The following is a 22,505-nucleotide window of genomic DNA, read 5'->3' on the forward strand; positions in this document are numbered from 1 at the left end:
TTTGTGAAGGGGCATAGCAGGACACTTTGGTGACCTCAGTTCTTTCAAATGTCTTTGAAATATTTGGTGCTTTTGGTCACAAAGGGATTTCACAAGTGCACTTTCACTGGACAATTGATGGGAAAAGGAACCTTTTTATCACCCTTCCACCTGAAAAATGCTTATGAGAAGAGGCCCAAGAGCATCGCTGTCCATACTGTGATTCTCCCACATTCAGTTATTTAGCCACAGTGCTTAATTAAATGCTCCAATTTACCAGAAAACCCACACTGAGATTCACTTTTTAGCAAATTGATCAATATTTTTTAGGTTCCCATTTCAGGAGGACAGACTTACACTGATTCTCTCTTCTCTGTCATCTATTCGGATTTTGTCTTTTTTCCAGTAGATAGTGGGCTCAGGATGTCCTCGAGGAGGCTGGCACTCTAAAATAGCTGGTTCACCTGCTGCCACAACAACATCTGTGGGATTTTGTCGGAAATCATCCCGTAGCACTGATACAAAAATAATATATAAATAAAAGAAAGGAAGAAAAAAGAAAGAAGATTTATTATAACAGCATACTGGCAAAGAAAAAAAAATTATTGGTCAAAATTTCTTTGGTGGCTATTTAACATGCATTATAAAAAATCCATCCCAATCAGCCACTATACCAGAAATAAATGACTCCATAGGTGGCCGATTCTCAGCATATGAGTACAGGCTATGCATATGTATTTTGTAGCAGTATCTCTCATATAAATGCACACATACGCACCCAGTTTCTTTTTTATTCTGCAGCCACACCTGCCAAGTGACATCTGGCCAATGTGACCTTCTGAGGACAAAAAACCCTAATAGTATGATTGCCATTCTGACACTGAATTCTTTTCATTAAGCAAAACAGCATGCTGGACTTTGCTTGTAACCTTTTGGAAATCCTGTGTGCCTATCTCTCAAATGGCACCTATATCCACAGCAGTCACTTTAAAGTCATCTGGGCAAAAGAAGAGGTGACACACTACACAGTTTTACTTCTACGGCTTAATAATAATAATAATAATAAACAGCAACAACAATTTATGAAGGATGCCAAGATCTAGGTATACAAAGAGTTATGCTTTTTTTATTCTCACTTATTATCTTTGCTGCTATGATTGTGAGAGAAAACCAGAAGGGAGAAAATGCTTGCAGGTTACTCTCAACTGTTGGAAAACTAGTTTAGGGAACTACCTTCTTATAGAAATTATGTCACAGCACAGGGATTAGACTTTAGTGTTCAGAAATGATATTATTTTATCATTATTCTTCCATGCATGTTCCAGTCTCTAGGTTAACTGCCACCCTTAACAACACAGAACTGAAAAGAGCTCCAAAATCAGCCACTAAAAATTAGGGCATCTCCTCTCTTGTAGTTCAACTATGCAAGAGGCTCATTACTGTTTTAATACAGATTTCACCTTTAGTGGAACAAGGGCCCTCTGAGAAATCAAGAAAAGCCTGTGTCTCACTAAAGGAGCAGTCTGGAACAGTTCAGCAAAAATGTTCACTCTTCACTTATAAGCAGATTTAATTTACTGCTTTTGCTGTTAATAAAATGTGCTCCATTTTAACATTTTGAACTGCACATTTCCCATTTTCGTGTGTTACATGGAAGGATAAAATTTATATGCACAAGGATTAGCCACTGAATGGGTTGAGGTGAGCCTGCATATAAATCTGGCTCTCAGCTACAGATATGGGTTTCTGCTTATCGTTTTAGCATTTTCAAGGCACACAGGTAAATCCTAAGAGAGGGAGAAACTAATTAAAGGTTAATTTAGTTTCTAATATAAAAAGGAGCTGTTTATGTACACCATGTCTAGACGCAGAAAATAAAAAGAATTGGCGTAAAAATCATTCTGGCAAGAACTCCACTTTCTCTAAAGGAACACATCTGGCAGGGTGAAGGGCATATTTCAGAACCCTCTTCCCACATTTTTCTTGCCTAAAGCTTCAAATGAAAGGAATACTCTGGACTGGTGCATATTATACAAATCTTTCCCATAAAAAAGCAAGTAAGATTTATATATTTGCATCTGTCAAGAATTCACATTTGATAGAAAAGAAAGAAAAGAGTGAGGAATAGTTAATTTTGGAGACAAAACAGAATGATGATATCCTAATACAGAAGAGCACAGAATGTGGCAAAGAATATCCAAAACACAGAAGTAAGAAATACACTATCAGAAGCCAGTGTATTCAACAATGACAATCCACAAAATTTTCCATTCTGTAATATTCCTCTGTGTATATCAGTATACAAACACAGAAAGTTAGAAAATAATGAGGAAAAAAAGTTTATTTCACAAATGGAAGTTTGGTAATATTCAGGATCAAAAAGTACAATTTAAAAATTACACAGAAAGTCAAGCACCAATTCCAGCATGTTACAATACTGGAAACACTGATCTCTAAACTCTACTTGGCCTCTGGATTATTTACATAATCACTGGCGTGCCCACTTTAGGATAATTAAATTTTAGCATCACGGTATACTTTTTCTACTGTCTTCTGTCAGAGATCAAGCAATCACTTTCTACTCACTGTAATCCTTGCCACCTGCCCCCAATCTAGATTATAAACCCCTTTGGGCTGGGACCATGAACTGTCTGCATTGTGTTCCATCTGAAAAGAGGAAAGGCAATCCTCAAACAAACAAGAAATTAACTAAAAAAAATCCTTCCAGTAGCACCTTAGAGACCAACTAAGTTTGATATTGGTATGAGCTTTCGTGTGCATGCACACTTCTCATACCAATAACAAACTTAGTTGGTCTCTAAGGTGCTACTGGAAGGAATTTTTTTATTTTGTTTCGACTACGGCAGACCAACACGGCTACCTACCTGTAACAAGAAATTAACTCCAGTTCTTTAGAATGTAGAAAAGGCATGTAATAAGTAGCCTGATTATTGAACATTCATCCTGATTTGTTTGCATAATATTTCTATTTAGTGACCACTCATTCTGTTTGAAAGGAGCTTAGTCCCAGAGACTAGAGAGTATAAGACGATCCTTTGCAGTCATCATGTTTTTACAGGCCCTGCTGTTCATTAGGAATGGAAAACTACACTTTAGGTAGGCACATTTGTACTTTTTCCCATTCTGGTAATGAGAGATCAGTAGGTTGGAATAACCTTGGGCGGAATAATAGGAGACTGCAGGGATGACAGAGGGAGGACCTTTTGCGGGACCCTTTGACCAAAGGCTGCTTCAGCTCTCCTCCACTGTTCAGGCAAGGCTCTCCTGAAAGATGTGAACTAAGTTTCTAGATTTTATATTCTATACAGTACCAGGTAATTTTTTCATACTATGAAATCTGCTAAAATGTAGAGAAAAAACCCCTCAAATAGATCTTTAAATATGATACAGTTGACATGTCAAAGTTCCAGGAGCTCCCCAAAGAACTGCTGTATAATCTGTTTCAGATATTCTGTCATTCTGTAGGAGATGAGAATAAGTGCACAGCTAAACTAATGGCAGTTTGTCCATTTTCATCTGGGATTGGAAACATCTGAGAGTAGGCAGAGAATCAGTCAAGGAAGTGATGATGGACCTCAACCATTTATTTCAGTCTCACACCGGATGGTTCAAAGAGATACAATATTATGCTCTACAGCACACATACAATAATGCTCCAGACAAAATTTAATTGTGGCATTCTAGGTCTTTCTTTGATGAAGAATGCATATACTTCTGAAGTACCATTTCCCGTTTTCATTTGAAATGTAAAAGTTCATTAATGGTTGAAAGCTTCATGTTGCAACAGTATAGTGAAGAGAAACGCTTGCAGCTAAAGCACCTGGTGCAACCGGGGGAAAGGCTTGCTACCAAAGCAACTCCTCACTAAATATGCCAGTTTATGCCCAAATCCAGACCAAGTCAAACTAACGTCTGTAAACTCTAGGAATTTTATAGAAAGGGGATTCATTTTCTCCTCTGTGACTCTGACGATTTGTTTAAATGAGTCTGAGTGTTTTTTGGTGAAGTAAAAGAGGGGGTCATAATCATTAATATATAATATCCATAGTGTAATCCTTCCTTCTACCATAAAAGCTCTCAGACCCCAAGTAAAGGGGGAAAATACATTTTAATAGGATTTACATTTACATGATGATTACAAATAACCATCTGTCTGCTTCTAGTTTTCAATCTGGTCTGTGTCCCATGAGTCCCTAGCCTATGGTCAAAGCAACTAAGCTAGAAGGGGAAAGTACAGGTCTGTCAGGAGATTTTGGATAATTTACATTCTTTTGCCACAGTGCCTGGTTTCTCCTTCTATCTACACAAATATATTACAGGGACTGTTTTCTAAATTCCATATACATACATTATAAAATATAGTGCGTGTGTGCGCGCGCACACACACACATCAATATTTAAAATAACAGATGTATTTTATACAATACACTGTTTTGGTCCTCTCATTTTATGAAACTGAGTTTTTAATCTCTATAATAAAATTGTCTCTAAGTATGATACTCTAGGTATGAACCAAACATAGTGGTTCATCTCATTCTAGCAATCTCACCACTTTACTGCATAATATTCTAATAAATTAGAACAAGGTGCACTTTGCTTTGTTGTCACTCGTGTGGAAAGAGAGCTTGGGAAACTCTGCTTGAAGATTAGGCACCAAGGCAAGCAGTGACGGGAGAATCCCCTGTCAGATGATAAGTAGTCTCAAGCCATCTTTCAGGAGATTGTGATGGATCCAGACCTCCTGTATCATAAAATAATCATTGGGCTACCACTTGCCCTCCCACCCCACAACCGTAAGCTATTGTAGCAAATTATGTACAACCCTCAGAGTTGATTTATTTATCCAACAAAAATCAAAATGATTTCTATGGGATTTGGCATATTCCAAATCACTGTTGCTATACTGCATTTGCTAAGCCAACCCACGGTTAAATATGAATATGAAGGGTCCTGAAGAAGAGACTGCAGCAGCTTTGTACTTCCATGGTCCTTTTAACTCAGCAAGGCTAAACCAAAATTTGGCTTAATGAGTTGTCCAAACATAGGCTCATGTTTAACCTTACAAAAACCAAACCCAAAATGAAGAGCAATAGTCTCGTCATCTGGTGAACCAGGTTCGCATCTCCGCTCCTCCACATGCAGCTGCTGGGTGACCTTGGGCCAGTCACACTTCTTTGAAGTCTCTTAGCCCCACTCACTTCACAGAGTGTTTGTTGTGGGGGAGGAAGGGAAAGGAGAATGTTAGCCGCTTTGAGACTCCTTTGGGTAGTGATAAAGCGGGATATCAAATCCAAACTCTTCTTCTTCTTCTTGTCGCTACCAGCAGCTTAATTAGATTTGTATATTTACTTTGTTGAACTATAATGGCAAATTAAGCAAGACAAACATGGGCTATGAGGCCTGAAAAAGCCTTCCCGGTGATATGGCCGCTGCACTGCCATTGCCACCTGTCCCCCAGCGCACCAAGTTCAATTTATTGCAAGTAGAAAATAGAATGTCTCATAGAAATCGTCTCACAGTCTCCAAAACTGGTTGTTCCTTTACTATCCCATCTATGCTTTTGGCTGATATCTTTAAGACTTTCCTCCCAGCCAACACTCAGCTTTCAGCAGCTACAGAGCATGTTCAGGTCTCACTGAGCTGTTTTTAAAGGGGGGGGTCCCATTAGGTCGTCCCCCCCCCCATATGTTTTGTACTTTCATAAATCTTGATTATTGCAACATATCACCTTCGGTTATCAGAAGCATGCTGTTTTTGGCTATACAGCGGTACCTCGGGTTACATAAGCTTCAGGTTACAGACTCCGTTAACCCAGAAATAGTACCTTGGGTTAAGAACTTTGCTTCAGGATGAGAACAGAAATCGTGCTCCGGCGGCACAGCAGAAGGAGGCCCCATTAGCTAAAGTGGTGCTTCAGGTTAAGAACAGTTTCAGGTTAAGAACGGACCTCCGGAATGAATTAAGTACTTAATCCGAGGTACCACTGTAGTTCTGTCACCATTCACTGCCCAAGTTTGATATTAGAGAAAGTGATGCTAAGAGTGTATACTTGATACTGCTTTTTACAAACCTCTCACACTCTCATGCAAGTATTTATGCTCTATACACTTAATTGAGACAGACTTTTATGCATACAATATCATCATTCTTATTTTCTCTTTCATATCTCTGGGACTAAAATAGTAACAACTGAATGATCAACTGAATGTTTTTATGACCTTCAATCCTTTCAAACTATTTTTTCAGCAAAATAATTAAAAATATCACCATCTGAATAAACACTGGGGAAATCCCTCATAGGCTTTCTGAGCCCTGCCTTACTTTAGAGAAGATTCTGTCTTCTTCAGTTGCATCAGGTGTTACAATCATATGTTACAGCCACTGGGAGTCAGTCTGTTAAATATGTCATCAACAGTTATGTGATTTAAGGAAGTTAACTTTCTTGCGCACACAGGTTTCTGATGCTTTATTATGTCTGTTGATGCTCTCTTACTGCTGTCTGCTTTTTATTTTCCCCACACCAATAGGACAAAAAGAAGATCCTATACGTTCTTAGAATTCTTGCGCACACAGGTTTCTGATGCTTTATTATGTCTGTTGATGCTCTCTTACTGCTGTCTGCTTTTTATTTTCCTCACACCAATAGGACAAAAAGAAGATCCTATACGTTCTTAGAATTCACTGTGTTCAACTGAATGCAAGCTGACATATTTGTATTTTCTGGAAAGATTCTATTTGACTGTTGGATGATATGAGGAGTGGAAGTCTTTCTAATCCAGAATATAAAATATTTATGAGTAAACTAGGAGATGGAAAACAAAGTTATATGACCTATCTACGCTGTAGTGAAGCCCATATAACCTTATCTCCCCCTCGCTTTTAGCCCCTAATGAATTCTGAATGCTGCAGTTAACATTCAGCAATCTCATTACACATCAGCCATAAATCTTCAAAGGCATCACTTTTGTTTTGAAAACCAAGGAAGGGAGAGAAAAGCAATAAGCATTTCTGAGCATGCTTTTTGTTGATATAGATTTCCTTAAGATAAGACTGAAATTATTTTACATGCACTATGCATATGATAATGCAATGTTTTGGATCATGCTGAAAATATTTCCAGGTTCACAACAGACATATTTTTCTTCTAATGTTGTTGAATACATTCCCCTTTAGCCAAACAGCCTAAATCCTACAATATAAATGTCAAAATACTGTTTTTTTGGAATTAAAAAATGGTTAATATTCCTTAATTGAAGAAGGCGTAATATAGATTTGTGAGCAATTTCAGAAAATATAGTATGTATTTTTGTACCCCTAGGTTTGTATATTTTCAAACCTTGAGGTTTAACAAAAACAAAACAATCTAGTAAACTGTTCTTATCCAATGACCTTTTTCACGGAACCATGTCTACTGTTTGCACATGCCCCACATTTATAGAAAGAGCTTGGAATATACTTTTACATTAGCAGTCTACCAAATGGAGTTCAAAGAATAAGGTAATATCAGTCTTCAGACTTTCACCTTAGTTTCTACATATGCCCCCAAATAAAACTGCTAATTTTTTTTACCTCCATACTTAGACAGTTACAGAATTTTGCAAAAGATGAATTAATCATGGGTGCAGACAGATCTACATCTTTATAAATAAATATGATTCGATTGATGTCTGAGGATCCTTTCATAAAAAAGAAAGATTTTAGTTTAAACTCACAAAGGTATTTAAAAAAATGTAGAATGTGTTATGTCAACTTCACTTAATAAAATTCAAGAAGCTAAAATTAACATCTTCCATCTTTTGTCCATCTTTTAAACACGCATGAAACCATATCCTCATGGTATTTTGATGCTAAATTACTTACTAAACCAATAATCTGTGGAAGCCATTTTCACAAGCATTTCAGAATATGTTGAACATACTGCAGATGTTACCAGGAAAAAATAATCTGGGATGCTATGAAAGCAGTAGAAAGAGAATATTGTATGGCAGAAAAAAAAAGATGTGTAAACAACATGCTTAAACAGCAACATCTTTACATCTTGAATTGGAAAAGTTAGAACATTACCATAAACAAACTGGTTCCATAAAAATTAGGAAACAAATTAAAGATATATGTGACTTCTTGGGGAAGATATGACAGACCGAACATCTTCTTTTGGTTGCTCGCCAACAGAGATAATTACATGGTGCTTGATGATAGCCAAGCTTTAAATCTTGCTTATTAAATTCACTCTTGAAAAATAGAGTGAACAAGGGATTAACCTCTGATGCTTGGGAAAAGTCCACTTTCTATGCTGGGAGACTAAGAAGCTGCAAGGAACCCAGATGAGAGTGAGTGACGTAGAGTGGAGGAAATAAAATTGTGCCCCCCAAACCATCCAACAGCCTCCAAGGCATAAGGTCGACAAAGCCTACCTTTCTCTAATTATCTTTATGGCTGCTTTAAAGGTTATAGAGGTTACCTGTCTGCCAATTGAAGTTTATATCCAGTATGTGAGCTACTGTCTGGTTTAAGAAGAGTTGATCATTAAAAGATTGAAGGCATAACTAAAAGCATGCCAAGAAAGATTTAAATAGACAAGGGAGTTCTGATTGCTAGAAATTCTTATTTTATTTTTAACTCTCTGTTTTCTCAATGAAAGTTAACTTCAAACCAAAAGTAATTTTCCTATGTCACATTTCCCTCTGTGGGAAAGAATGTGGATAGATAAGAAATGCTGTGGACATCTTAAGGTGGAGACGGGAGACAGAAGTTTTTAAAGTGGAGACTGTGAAGATCTTAAGGTATCAGTTGAGCTGTTTATAAGACCAAGAACCCCCCAGTATGGCAAATACATCCTTTGACACTCCATTGACTATTGGCATCTTGCAGCAATTATTGGAGGAACAATGAAAAGAGATCAGAGCTGTAATTGATGAAAATGAACCAGCAAAGAATGAAAAGGAAAAGGGATTTAATGAAGACACAGAGGCTTTGGAGAACACTATCGATAAAAGATTGCCAGAATAGGAGAATAAAATGGTAGCATTGGATGAAATGGATAAGTCCTTTGCAAGGGTATCTAAAAGACTGAAATAGCCAAATGGCAGATGTTGGAGGAGTGGAATGAAGCCATGGACAGAGAAATGAGGAGACATTCTGAGCTGGCAGAGATAAACTGGAGAGAGAGCATTTGGTGTACAATTTGGAGTGAATTCGGAGGAAAAAGCTAGCAAGGCTTTGGTGTTTTTCTTGAAAAAAGAGTGGAAGTAGTGTAAATGGAAGAAATCCATTTTTAAAATCAGGATGGAAAACCATGCCAAATATAACAAGAAATGGGATCAAAAGATATGGAACTGGGTGTGAATTGATGAATACACAATAAGTTAAATAACTACGGAATATTATTTTAACATATGACCACAGCAAAGATACTTCTGTGAACAAAAATGAAAAGATTTATTATTGTTTAATATGGAGAAGAGAGCTGGACCATAAAGAAGGCTGATCGCCGAAGAATTGATGCTTTTGAATTATGGTGCTGGAGGAGACTCTTGAGAGTCCCATGGACTGCAAGAAGATCAAACCTCTCCATTCTTAAGGAAATCAGCCCTGAGTGCTCACTGGAAGGACAGATCCTGAAGCTGAGGCTCCAATACTCTGGCCACCTCATGAGAAGAGAAGACTCCCTGGAAAAGACCCTGATGTTGGGAAAGATGGAGGGCACAAGGAGAAGGGGACGACAGAGGACGAGATGGTTGGATAGTGTTCTCAAAGCTACCAGCATGAATTTGACTAAACTGCGGGAGGCAGTGGAAGACAGAAGTGCCTGGCGTGTTCTGGTCCATGGGGTCACGAAGAGTCGGACACGACTAAACGACTAAACAACAACAATATGGAGAAGTGGTTGTTGAAGGTACTGGAGGCAAAACTGCTATAGAATTTTTTTTTGCTGATATTTATTAATAATAACTAAACAATCCTTTATGGACTTTTGGTGTAGAAAGGAAAATGAATGAATTTGAGATATTTGGGCCTAAAGAGTAGGAAAGCATTGCTTAGCAACCACGATAGTGAGGTGGGCCTCAAACTTGATGAATCAAAAAGTAGAGCACAAGTTGGAACGGATCCCAGTGATCTTTTTAAGTGGGAATATTAATTGAATCTTTTACATTTGGAATTTCCAATAGTTTCACAGAATCCTTTTATGAGGTTAGACCTAATTTCAAAAGGAACATTTTCATACTTCTGAACAATATTCTGTAAGGTCAAGCAAACCTTACAGATATGGTCGAAAATGGTATAAATTATGCCTTTTCTTATTCGTGTTGTCTGAAATGTGTAGCATGTTATCAATCTACACAAAACTGTGGTAAGTACCGGTAAATGTAATAAGGGAAACATCGCAACATTAATGGTAAAGTGTATTATACTTTGTCTGGTTTCATTACGCTGTTAGTTTCTAATACTGAATTATTATTATTTTAATAAGCTGTTAGCTGCTAATGACTTTTATTTACTTTAGTTTTTGCATGCTTGAGAACCCATTTTATTGTTTGTATTTATTAATATTTTGAAATTTGATAAAATACCCACCCACCCAAAATGGCAGTAGCCAATGACTACAACCTCCTAACCATATTCTATTCAACATAGCTGGTCCAACAAACAAGGATAAACATTTTGCATCCTAAGGAATATTCATTGGGAATGGCACAGTAGCCAATGTTTAACTTAAGGAGAAAAATACCTGCAGTCCAATCTTCCCCAACCAGGCACCGTCCAGATGTCTGGAGCTACAATTCCCATGCTTTGGCCATCTTGGCTGGGGATGATGGAAACTGTAGTAATACAAAACATCTGGAGAGCCCCAAATTGGAGAAGGATGCATTGGATAATTCAGTCGGTAGAGCATGAGGGTTGTGGGTTCAATCCCTACATTGGGCAAAAAAATAATCCTGCATTACAGCGAGTTGGACTACATGACCCTCATGGTCCCTTCCAGCTCTGCAATTCTATTATTCTAAGGCTGCTGTAGTCTATTATCCATAACTTGTTAATATAAAACTCTTTCTTAAGTCACAGTAATACAACCACAAAATCAGAAAGCAGTTGTTCTAAAGGGAAAGACTTAAAAACAGTTAATCAATTTTCTTGTTATAAAAAAGAATATGTCACAGTGCATTTGTTACATTATTGGCTATATTATTTACAAACAACACATTTTATTAAATCCACAAAAGAATAATAGCAAATAAATCAATGTGTCGTGTCAATGTAATAACAACATTATTACATCTATTAGTAAGCATAGATATGTTGGTGGGCTCTTAGCTGAGGGACTTCATAAAATGAATAATATTCTTTCTTAAACAATATAATTAACTCTTAATGAACCTTTCCCTTTTCCCAGTAAATTCAATTTAGTCTAATCCTTGGGTTTATGGTAATGTTGAGCTCATTAAAATGTTACTTAAAACTCATTAAAATGCACACTGAGAGGTAACAGCTTCATTACAGTAATATATGGTAAAAGAAAAAAAGAATGCTTTATTATCATTTAATTGTTTCCAAAACTGAATACATTTGCATAGTGATAAGGTTCACAGGATACTTTAGATGGTACTCAATAATTAAGCAGCTCAGTAATTAAAAATGCATTTCTAAAAATAATTTTATGTTATTGCTTATTCTTGGTTGTTTTTCCAATTAGGAAAAGTAGCCATATCAATCCAGCTCATGAAATTGGGTGGAACAGATAGACAAGAAGACGAGATTAATTTTTTTTCATTTCAGACAATGCGTATTTTTGTTCCATTTATTTTCTGTTCATAAACAGCACTTGAAGAGTCAGTGACTGTTACATTAAAAGGTAAGGTATGCATATTCTAGTAAATGAGAACAGCCAAGTATTAGTCATTTAATTAAGTTGGCGAATTGTCCAGGAATTGTCCAGTAATGTAGAAATGCATTACAGTAACACCTGATGCAGACTTTTAAGAGCAAGTCGCGCCATTGTTTCACTATAGATTCAGAAGGGCCCAGGTTTAATACCTGGCATATTTAGATAGTTTGGGAAAGACCCATGGAGAGTGACTGATAATTAGTGAACACAATACTGATGAGATCTCTAGCACACATGTGTACACAGTTTTTATATATAAACCACCAAGCGGTTCTCAAACTTTTTTCTCTGGGCCACACTTCAGAATAAAAATTTGCTTATGCCACACCGAATTTTTAATTGATAAGAAATACATTGGAAAACAAAAAGAAACAACTGCCAGCAGTGCTTGATTTATAACACAGAATATGATCTTGAAACATCCAGAAAGTATAAAATGCAGCTACATCAGAACATGCATCATTCCCAACATATAATTATAAAAAAGCACCTTACATATGTATAAAACCCAATGTGAAGGGTGAGCTGACTTTTGCCAGGTAATCTGCATTCAAAGCATAGGGCTTGATGTGGTTAAGATACTGCACAACTAGGGACCCCTGGCAGATGATAGTCCATGCCTGCAGAACCCCCATATGCTCACCAGTGGGCAGTCCAGTGAGTGGTAGTCATGCCTGTCACTGCTTAGTGTAATGGTCAAAAGGGATTGTGATCAGGATGGGGGATCATAGAATCATAGAATTGGAAGAGACCATGAGGGTCATCTAATCCAACCCCTTGCAATGCAAGAATCTTTTGCCCAATGTGAGGCTCAAACCCAGGACCCTGAGATTAAGAGTCTCATGCTCTACCGACTGAGCAAAATGGGACTGGTAGCTCCAATACAAAACAAATTAGCACCAAAGTCTCTAGAAATAATATGATCCATGGCTGGTTCACAGTTGCTTGTTACTGGCCTCAAGAGGGAGTGAGAAGTTAATCTTTACCAGCCACAATAAGGCAGTTGAGGTTTGAGAGTATTTAACACTCTCTGTTATGCATGGGTGCCTTGCATAATGGAAGTGAACTTCAAAAATGCTCCTGGAACTATCAACTTCTAGCATCGTGTTAAATGAATGCAGGCATGCTGTGGGCCCAACACTGTGAATTTGGTTCAAATAGCTGAATATAGCATAAAATAAGATTATAATTGGTTATATAGTTATATGTGGATATGGAAATTCTTTTCTGTCTTTGATAAATACAACAAAATTAAGAAAATAGATGGGACCTGAATTTTAGGAAAATGAAGGAGTAGGAGGACAGCAAATTGTGTGTGTGGGTGTGGGTGGGTGTTATAAAACTCCATAGATTTAAACATTGTTATATTGTATATGTTATATACATGTATATTGTTATATACATATAACAATATATATGTTATATACATGTTATATACATGTTATATACATGAGAGCCAGTGTGGTGTAGTGGTTAAGAGCGGGAGTCTCGTAATCTGGGGAACCGGGTTCACGTCTCCGCTCCTCCACATGCAGCTGCTGGGTGACCTTGGGCCAGTCACACTTCTTTGAAGTCTCTCAGCCCCACTCACCTCACAGAGTGTTTGTTGTGGGGGAGGAAGGGAAAGGAGAATGTTAGCCGCTTTGAGACTCCTGAAGGGGAGTGAAAGGCGGGATATCAAATCCAAACTCGTCTTCTTCTTCTTCTACAGTAAAGCAGGTTGTATTTCCAAAATCTCTGTTGATTCGTTTTTTAAAATGCCTGCTCTCTCTCTGTAGAGATTTCCATTTCCATTTCTATAATCTTTCACATTTCATTTTCTGAGCCTTTTGAAAAGAAAACAAATAATATGCCTCTCTAGCCAAGTAAACAATCTCTCATTTTATCTTTATCGTACATTCCTGTAGATAAGTTATGTCATTTCTTTGGAGCCCAATGTGAGATGCCTGGAAATAAATAAGCCAGATGGAAACTAAGTAATTGGAATAATAAGTATTAATGTCGAAAACTCTCTCCATTGTATTTCCATGTATTCATTGAGCAAGGTTAAATGAGATACCATAAATACAAACTAGAAGATAGATGATACATTTGAAAACAAGTAATTGCATATTATACTTACTAGCTTTCCCCTATGTAAGCATAATCTAAATTGAAAAGCCAGGAAAACCCTGTAAATAAATGGAAGACAAAAGCAACTAGACTCAATTTTTAACTGATATTTATGGCAGGGCATCATTACATAGTCTGAGGAGCCTTTGCTTCACACTGTATACACATATAATATCTGTTTTCACATGATTTGCAAGATTATGATCCAGAGCTATATTATTCATTTGCAAATATGTTCATATTTGAAACACGCAATGAATTGTATAGATGCTGTTTTAAATATAACTATGAAAGTGGTCTGGAAAGGGAGAATCAAAGAGAATACTAAACAAACAAAGAAGAGGGCCAGTAGAGAATAATGAGCATCTGGGCAACCATAGTCTGCATGAGTGTGAACAAAGTAAAAATACACACCAATGTATAATCAGACCACTGCTGCTGTTAATAATACATATTATTCCACAGTAAGGTTCCAGAATGTTGTTGGTGGGTAAGCGAAGAGTTGATTTACATGATCAGGTAATAACTAATTCATGTAATGATAATCCCATCACACACAAGTTTCCTCCTACTCCCACTGATGCCGCAAACACGATGAAGAAAGTCACAACAGAAGGACTAATGTACAATGAAAGTTTTTAATGACTATCACATAATTGTAATAATGGCCAAGATCAAAATTGTTATTGTATGCTGCTGTTGTTGGGCTTTGAGAAGCTAGTTCACAAATCCCAGTCAGCCATTATGTTTATGGGTGCCCTTGGGCCAGCTGCTATCTCTCAGCCAAAAGGACCTCACAAGGTTGTGAAGAGGATGCTTATAGGAAGGAATGCTTATAGGAAGGGATGCTTATAGGAAGGATATAACAACAGTTAAATATGGAACTAACCGATGCTGAATTACTCAGCTGACTAATCACATACTTGGGGCACCAGCAAAACAAGGGAACAAAAAAGAAAGAAAGGAATATTTTGTTGGAAAAAAGTGACATCTGATATTTCAAAAATAGCATCAGAGTAGTCATCATGGGGGAAATCAGAACTTTAGAAGACTTCCTTACACTCCACCACACTGTTATATTTTATGCTTTAGTATTGTTTTTATTTTGAATACATACAGGGGGCACCATAATCTTTTCAGTGCTTAGGTCTTCATCCAGCCCTGGAATTAACTAAAACTTTGGTTATGTTGATGGTGCAACACTATGCCCAGTACAAGTCATAATCCTTAACAAAATCAGAAGTAAATCCCATTGACATTGATGGTACTTGCTTCCAGCAAGTGTGTCTAGGTACTTTATGTGGGATTGCAAGGTGTGACTTAAGCATGTGTTTCTTTTAATCTAATTAGGTCATTCCTTTTGCCCATTTCTTTTGGAGCTACTCTTTGTCTGCTTCCTATACTTCCTAAAGGAAGACAAATATAATGGTGGTGTTTCATTTTAAAACTAAATATAACTTGTTTGCAAAAATCTGTGCATATATTCATAATTGTAAATTGTTTTAAGGTGGGGTGTATTTTTAAAACAGGAAGCTGACAAATCTTCCTATAAGTTAAATTAACCACCATCCAGCAGCAAATGCCAATAGTAGGCACAGCAGTTTTTTGCTTGAAATTGGTATGTCTACTTTCAGGCAAAAAAAAAAAAAAGTTCAATTAATTCCCAAAATACATTTGGAAAAGTATTCAACAGTTAGAACTTAATCATGGAAGAATATGGTGTAGTGCACAGTACTTAACACCAAGCACTAGGGCTCCAAATAAGGTCTGGTATTTCCTGCCAGCTTTTAATTTAAGCTCCAGACTTCTTTGCTACTGCCTCATGCTTCCATTTTCCTTAATGTGAACTGAAGTCACTTGGCTTTCATCAGCTTCCTATAAAGTGGAAAATCTGTCAAAACCTGTTTTTAAATAGGGGAAGGTGGGAAAATGAAAGGAATTTGTGCCAAAGAACAGAGAGAAGCAGTCTGGATGTTTTTGCTTTCTCCTACTGAAAACGCTAACATCACCTGTCCTCCAAATCCCTGTGCTCCACCCCCTAAGGATTGTTGTTAGTAAAAGAAAGCAGTCTGGCCCACCTCCTGACGTCTTTAATTGACTTCATAGTGAGTGTTATCAAGAGCTAGTCAAGCAGTGCTAATGGTGCCTGCAGATTGTTCACACATGGCATCGCTGGCATACGTTGGCCCTTAAAAGGACTAATAGGACAGTGTAATCTCTACTCAGTGTGTGAGCAAGAACCAAGGGCTATCTGGAAAAACAACAAATAATTAGGCAGGGCTCTTCTCGGACAAAGGCAGTGTAATAAAGACTACCTTGAAGCACAAATACTAATTCTCTAGCAACCTTTTATCACAGTACAAATGTTTTTAACAATAGGATATAATTGTATGATTTAAGCTGAATTATTTTCTGTAATTAAGTATTTTTATTGTTTTACTTGATCTAGGGGGGCAGCTGCCCTCCCTCCCCGACTACATCCATTACGACAAGCAACACCACCTCTAAATATCTCAAAAGGTCAATTGGGCATATATGGGTGGAGACAATCTGCTAGGTATCCTGGTCCCAATTTTTTTAGGGTTTACATGTCAGCAGCAAATTTTAAACATAGCTTGTGGATTGAACTGAGACAAAGAATTTTTAGCACATTATGACCAGGATCACATGACACAATAAAGCTTGGTATAGCAAGACCACACAAATGTGATGGCTTCTGGAAAGGAATTCACAAGTGCTTGTGATGCTAACCACAAAGTGTAGTCACATTTGTTGACTACAGCTCATGATTAGTGAAGAGAGATTTTAACCACTAGCCTCAGTGCTCTCCAGAAGTATGCAGATTGATATTGTCTCATTTAGCTAGGTTCTGACATATCGTGTTGTGCAGACTAGGTCTAAATGTATTAATTGGTTTACCAATGCCAGGATGTCTGCATTATCAGCAATTGTTTTGTGAATTACTACTGTTAATAAGGTACTTATTACTATCTGTACTTTTCCACCGTTTGTTAAACGTTGAGGTCAGAGAAAAACAATTCTCCCCAATCCTCTGGCCAAAGACTCTTTGCACTCCTGCTCTGGAAGTCCATTTGCCCTTCTTGGGCAGGTGGTTTTGCGGGTGGGTCCCAGGCCTCCTCTGGGAACTGGTCTATTGCAGGCTGGACCATCCTCCTACTGCCAAATTGGCCCATGGCGAAAGGAATCTATAGATGGCATTCTCTGGGGTGTGGGAACAACTGATCAATAGCAGTGCCTGGTCCCATGCCCAGAGGAAGGATAAATGCCTAGCCTGCTGGGCATTTCGACCTCTCACTCACCATGCCGGTTCTCCCACCCACCCACCCATCCACCCTCAGATTAGGGTTTTTGCTGATGGTACAACCTTTCTATGGACAATGTCGGTTGTTGGTTTTAGGGGCCGGACAGGATTTTTCCCCATCTAGCAAATTGGCACCGCTATTTGAGTTTTCACCTACCTCATAGCAATCATCTCAACTTTGTAAGGCAGACAGGGATTGGTTAAGCCTAGTCTTCGTTGGAGGGGAGGTTGTAGCCTCTGCCTGCCCCTCCACGGGTAAGGGAATTCTGTTAAAAGGATCTGGTAAGTGGCTCCTGTCCAATACCCAGAAGGGGGCTAGGGCCAGACCACTCCTCCAATGGAGACCATTTGGGGGACACCCCTATTTGACATACGTCATAGGGCGTGTTATTTGACATACGTCACAGGGCGTGTCCTCCCCCCCCACTGGCTTCACCCTTAGAAACACTCCCAGAGGACGGGAGGGAGTAACATATGCAGTTGCTTACCTCAATGCCTATGACCAAACCTTTACATCTGTAACCAATAAACTTGTGGCCTTATTTAATACCAAACCAATATGCTGTGTGTTGTCTAGGGAACAGGGTGGTCACAGGCCTCGCCACACTAATAATACGAAGTTAGATTTGCCTCTTAAGTGCTTGTAGAGAAAGCTGAAAGCTTCTGCTATTTTGGGCAAAAGTGTAATTGCACATACAAATAATATATTACACCAATACTGCTTTTATTAACGAGCATCCCAGAATTTAGCTAGTGCTACAAAAACTTTCTTTCATATTTTATCTAGTAGTGCTATATACTGAATGTCCTTGCTTTTGCTAGTAATACTTTGAACTACCTGCTTTGCTAGCCCTCATTTCCTCCCCCAGGGACTTTGCCATTCACAAGTTTCCAACTTTACAAGGACACTGAAATGACCAAAAGGGGAATGCAAAACATCCAGTAGTGAGGTTTCAGTGTAAGTCCCTGAATCTTCTGGCCAACAAAAGGTGAAGGGTGCTATTAGGGAGGATTAATGGACTGCTGGGAAAAGAATTGGCTTATTTGCATTAATCTTTATGATTAAAGATGGAGCAGATACCACTGTTACACAGTATGATACAAGTGTGCCGTAGCATTACAGCAAATCTCTAAAGGAAAGATTAGGGAACATTGTGGGAATTCCAAGCCAAGTAAATCACCATGCCTGAGGAATTTAAATAGGCCCTTAATGCAAATATAGCACAAGCAATATTTAAAGATGTATATAGTTGCCAATATTACAATGAAAACTGAAATTAGAGACTGATGAGCTTCTCGGTCCTAATTCAGGAGAGGTTGAGAAAGAATATAATTAAGGAGAAAATAATGCCCTACTTGGATAAGCATAAATTGATAAGGTCAAACCTCTGTGAAAAGAAAATCTTGCCTCTTTGAGACATCACAGGTCTTGGAAAGAGTTAATCAAACAGGATAAAAGAAGGTCTTTTTCAAGTAATTTACTTGGATTGTCAAAAGCCGCTGATGAGACTATTAAGGAAACTAACCACAGGGTAGGGAGGTAAAATCCTGTTGTGGATTAAAAATTAGCTAAGTGATAGGAAACAAAGACTTGTAATTAATGGCTGCTTCTCAGAGTGGAAAGAAGTTGAGTGAAGCACTCCAGGGATCAGTATTGGGATAAGTGTTCAATATACTTAATAATGGTTTCAGTGAGCAAATCAGCTGAGAGAAAGGGAAATTGAGAAATAACACAAAGCTTGTTTATAGCTCTGAAGGCTAAAACAGACTGGGAAATTCTAAAGGACAAATACAAATAGGGAATCAGCACAACAATGTCAAAAAAGGACAAGGTAATGTACACTGGAAATAATGATTTCACATCTTAGTATATATTAATTAGCACTTGGGGAGGAACATAATCCAAAAAGGAAGAAAGCGAGTAAGTGAACGTTTTAAGAAGTGAGCTCCCTTTTCGTAGTTACATAGGTATAAAACTGCTTATATTTGTTAACAGGTATTTACTCCAATCTAAACCTCTTAACATAACTAGGTTCCTATGTCCAAGGAAACCTTGGGCATTCCTCAAATAACACCATCAATAACAGCATCCCTTCCTGCCATGCCATAATGAAAAATAGTTCCTTCTAACTATTTTTTCAAAGGAAAAAAGGTGAAACATCCCACTGGGGGAAAAATAATAATCCTAATTTAGTCATGCCATAAATATCTCTTTAAATCCTGACCTGGTTGGTTTTGTTACCTCATACAAATACAAAATTTGGTGTATATTCTACAGCAAAGAAACTGGATCAGAACCTGCTGGTCACTGAATTTCAACCAATTTCTTCTTAAAGTAGGAAACTATTAAAAAGGAAAAAATATAAATTGTGAAGAATTGGAAGAACGAGACAGGATACCTTTAGCAGGGAAGAACATTTGAGAAATATAAAATGCTCCACAGGGCTATGTCCAATTCAAATATTATATATATATATATATATATATATATATATATATATATGTATATGTATGTGTGTGTGGTGATGAATTGTATTACTTTTATTATTCTATACTAGCAGTGAAACCTTGTCTTTGTATTGTGTATTATCTACTGTACTTTTTCAGGAACCAACCTCTTATGAGCTGTGATGGTCATTCACTACACCAACCCGGTTTATATTTACGTCATTCACTACACCAACCCTGAGTCTTTTACAACAGCCTGGAAGTACAATGTTATCATAGTTTTACAAGTGAAAATTCTAGAAAATCACATTGTATACCATTTTGGATGTTACTCCCAAGTGTGGTTCAAATGTACTATAAACAAATAAAACAAATAAAATGTGTTGCCCAATGACATTAATATCCATGAGATTTGTTTCATTATTAGGATACAGTATGTATGTTTTTAAAGACCCCCCCACAGCCCCTAGAGGGGCCAATAACAAGCATAAGAATAAAGGAATCTGCCTTCGAATGAGTCAGAGCACTGGTCCATCTAATTCAGTACTGTCTACTATACTGACAGACAGTGACTTTCCAGGGTTTCAGATAGGACTCCCTGCCACCCACCCGTGCTCTACCCAAAGACACCAGAGAATTAATCTGTGGTTTTCTGCCTGCTCCACCACAACTACTTTATATATCTAGGCCCCCTTGGAGAGCCAAGTGGACATAGGCAGCTGTAGAGCCAAGTGGACATAGGCAGCTGTAGAGGCTCTAATTCAGGGGTAGGCAACCTAAGGCCTGTGGGCTGGATGCGGCCCAATCGCCTTCTCAATCTGGCCCGCAGACGCCTTCTCAATCTGGACCGCAGACGGTCTGCCTATATTTACATGAGTAGAATGTGTGCTTTTATTTAAAATGCATCTCTGGGCACAAGATGTAGGTCACAACATTATGATGGAAGATTGGGAAGAATAATGGAAAACTGATTTAAAATTTACAGATTGTTCCCTACTGAAGGAGAATTACATGAAGATGATGTATAGATGGTACACAACACCAGTGCAGTTAGGGAAAATGTACAAAACTAGTTCAAATATATGTTGGAAGTGTAAGGAAAAGGTGGGATTGTAATTAAAAAAAATTGGGAAATGATATACAATGAATTGAAGAAAATGTTCCATTTAATATTTGTTAAAAAAAACCGAGGCATTTTTGCTGGGGATTATAGGGAAAGACCTGCCAAAAAAGCTGAAAAACATCTTCATGTATGCGACAACGGCAGCAAGAGTTCTGGTAGCACAAGGATGGAAAACTGAAGAAATCCCAACTAAATAATCATGTTAAGAAAAATTGACGGACTATGCAGAACTGGCAAAACTGACATATAAGCTATGGGACAAGGATAACTGTGACTTTAAAGATGAATGGGAACCCTTTACAAAATATCTGAAGATGCAACAAAGTGAACTGGACTCCTTGGCAGGTTTTAAAGAAACATTCACAAACTTTTTATTGATAATAAATCAGCTAAATAGTTTGAGGATCTATACAACTTTGTATCATGCAGAAAACAGCAGTCTCAGAGAAACCAAAGACTGGAACTGAGGGAAGTCGGGGGGTGGAGGTTGGGATTTGTGCGGGAGCGAGGAAAAATGGGGGGGGGGGCAAGGATGATATGTTTTTGGGTAATATGTTTTGTTTTAATTTTGAATAAAAACACTTTAAAAAAAATATTTAAAATGCATCTCTGGGTTATTTGTGGGGCATAGGAATTCGTTCATTCCCCCCCCCCAAAAAAAATATAGTCTGGCCCCCCACATGGTCTGAGGGATGGTAGACCGGCCCATGGCTGAAAAAGGTTGTTGACCCCTGTTCTAATTTGTTCATGGATGGGAAGCTAGAATTTAAGCTGTGTTTGAAAGGCCCTTATCTCATATACTCCCTACCCACCCACCCGGAATACTCCTCACATACACTCTCTAACAGCCAGTGCTATTTTTTCCTAGAAAAAGAGGTGGATGAGCTCACCAAGAACACCTGCCCTGTTCTCTTAGAATGGCAATGGCAGCCGCCTGAGAGATGCCAGATCTGAGTTCTGGCTGAAGAAAAGCCCTGCTAACAGCCTACTGTAAGGTAGTAAAAAAATCTTCCTATTTAGGAAAGCTTTTGAAGCCATGTCAATTCTTATATTGTATTTAAATCATTTTTTATTGTCACTGTATTTATAATATCTCTTCCCTTCCCTGAGGTTTTAGTGGTTTATAGCTGCTTAAATTTATTTGTTGCTGCTCTTAAATTACTTTAAAAGTTGGAGTCCCTTCCAATTCTACAATTCTATGATTCTGTTGTTTTGATTTATTATATCCTGCTAACGTATTTGGAAAAGTGGAATATAAATGTTTTAAATAAATAAACACACTGCTTATAGACAAGTAGCATCTGCAACACTAAGCACGTGAGGTAAGAGCATTTTAAATGTTATGGAGCACAGACATGGGTAAATGCATTCCAGATGTTTCCAGGTGGGGCCCATCATGTTTCAATTGGTCCTGAATGTTTATTATTAAATGAATACTAACTGGAGTCCATTCTTTGTCATTTCATAAGAGTTCAATATCAAGATTACATAGTATTTTGACATAGTAGAGCTCATCAAAAGCAGTAACATTCTGCAAACATTGAATGGCAAATGAAATGTTTAAAGGACAGATACCAAGGTAGTAAAAGCATTAAACAGCTGCAGAATCCAACCGG

At 37.8% G+C, this 22,505-nt stretch overlaps 1 protein-coding gene across 22 annotated transcripts in view; it reads right to left on the reverse strand.

Moving 5' to 3' along the window:
* The window catches only part of ROBO2 (roundabout guidance receptor 2), an 835,262-nt gene that overhangs the window by 175,057 nt on the left and 637,700 nt on the right, over window positions 1–22,505 (reverse strand). For 21 of the 22 annotated variants that reach the window (XM_081003977.1, XM_081003969.1, XM_081003975.1 and 18 more), the window contains exon 3: window positions 337–494. In XM_081003977.1, the coding sequence (XP_080860103.1) occupies window positions 337–494 (158 nt within the window). Of the gene's footprint in view, window positions 1–336; window positions 495–14,006; window positions 14,023–22,505 lie in introns of those variants that run through there. The other variant, XM_081003972.1, reaches the window with a different exon arrangement.

This window comes from Podarcis pityusensis (genome assembly GCF_964106645.2).
Source record: "Podarcis pityusensis genome assembly, chromosome: 4".
NCBI classification, from domain to species: Eukaryota; Metazoa; Chordata; class Lepidosauria; order Squamata; family Lacertidae; genus Podarcis; species Podarcis pityusensis.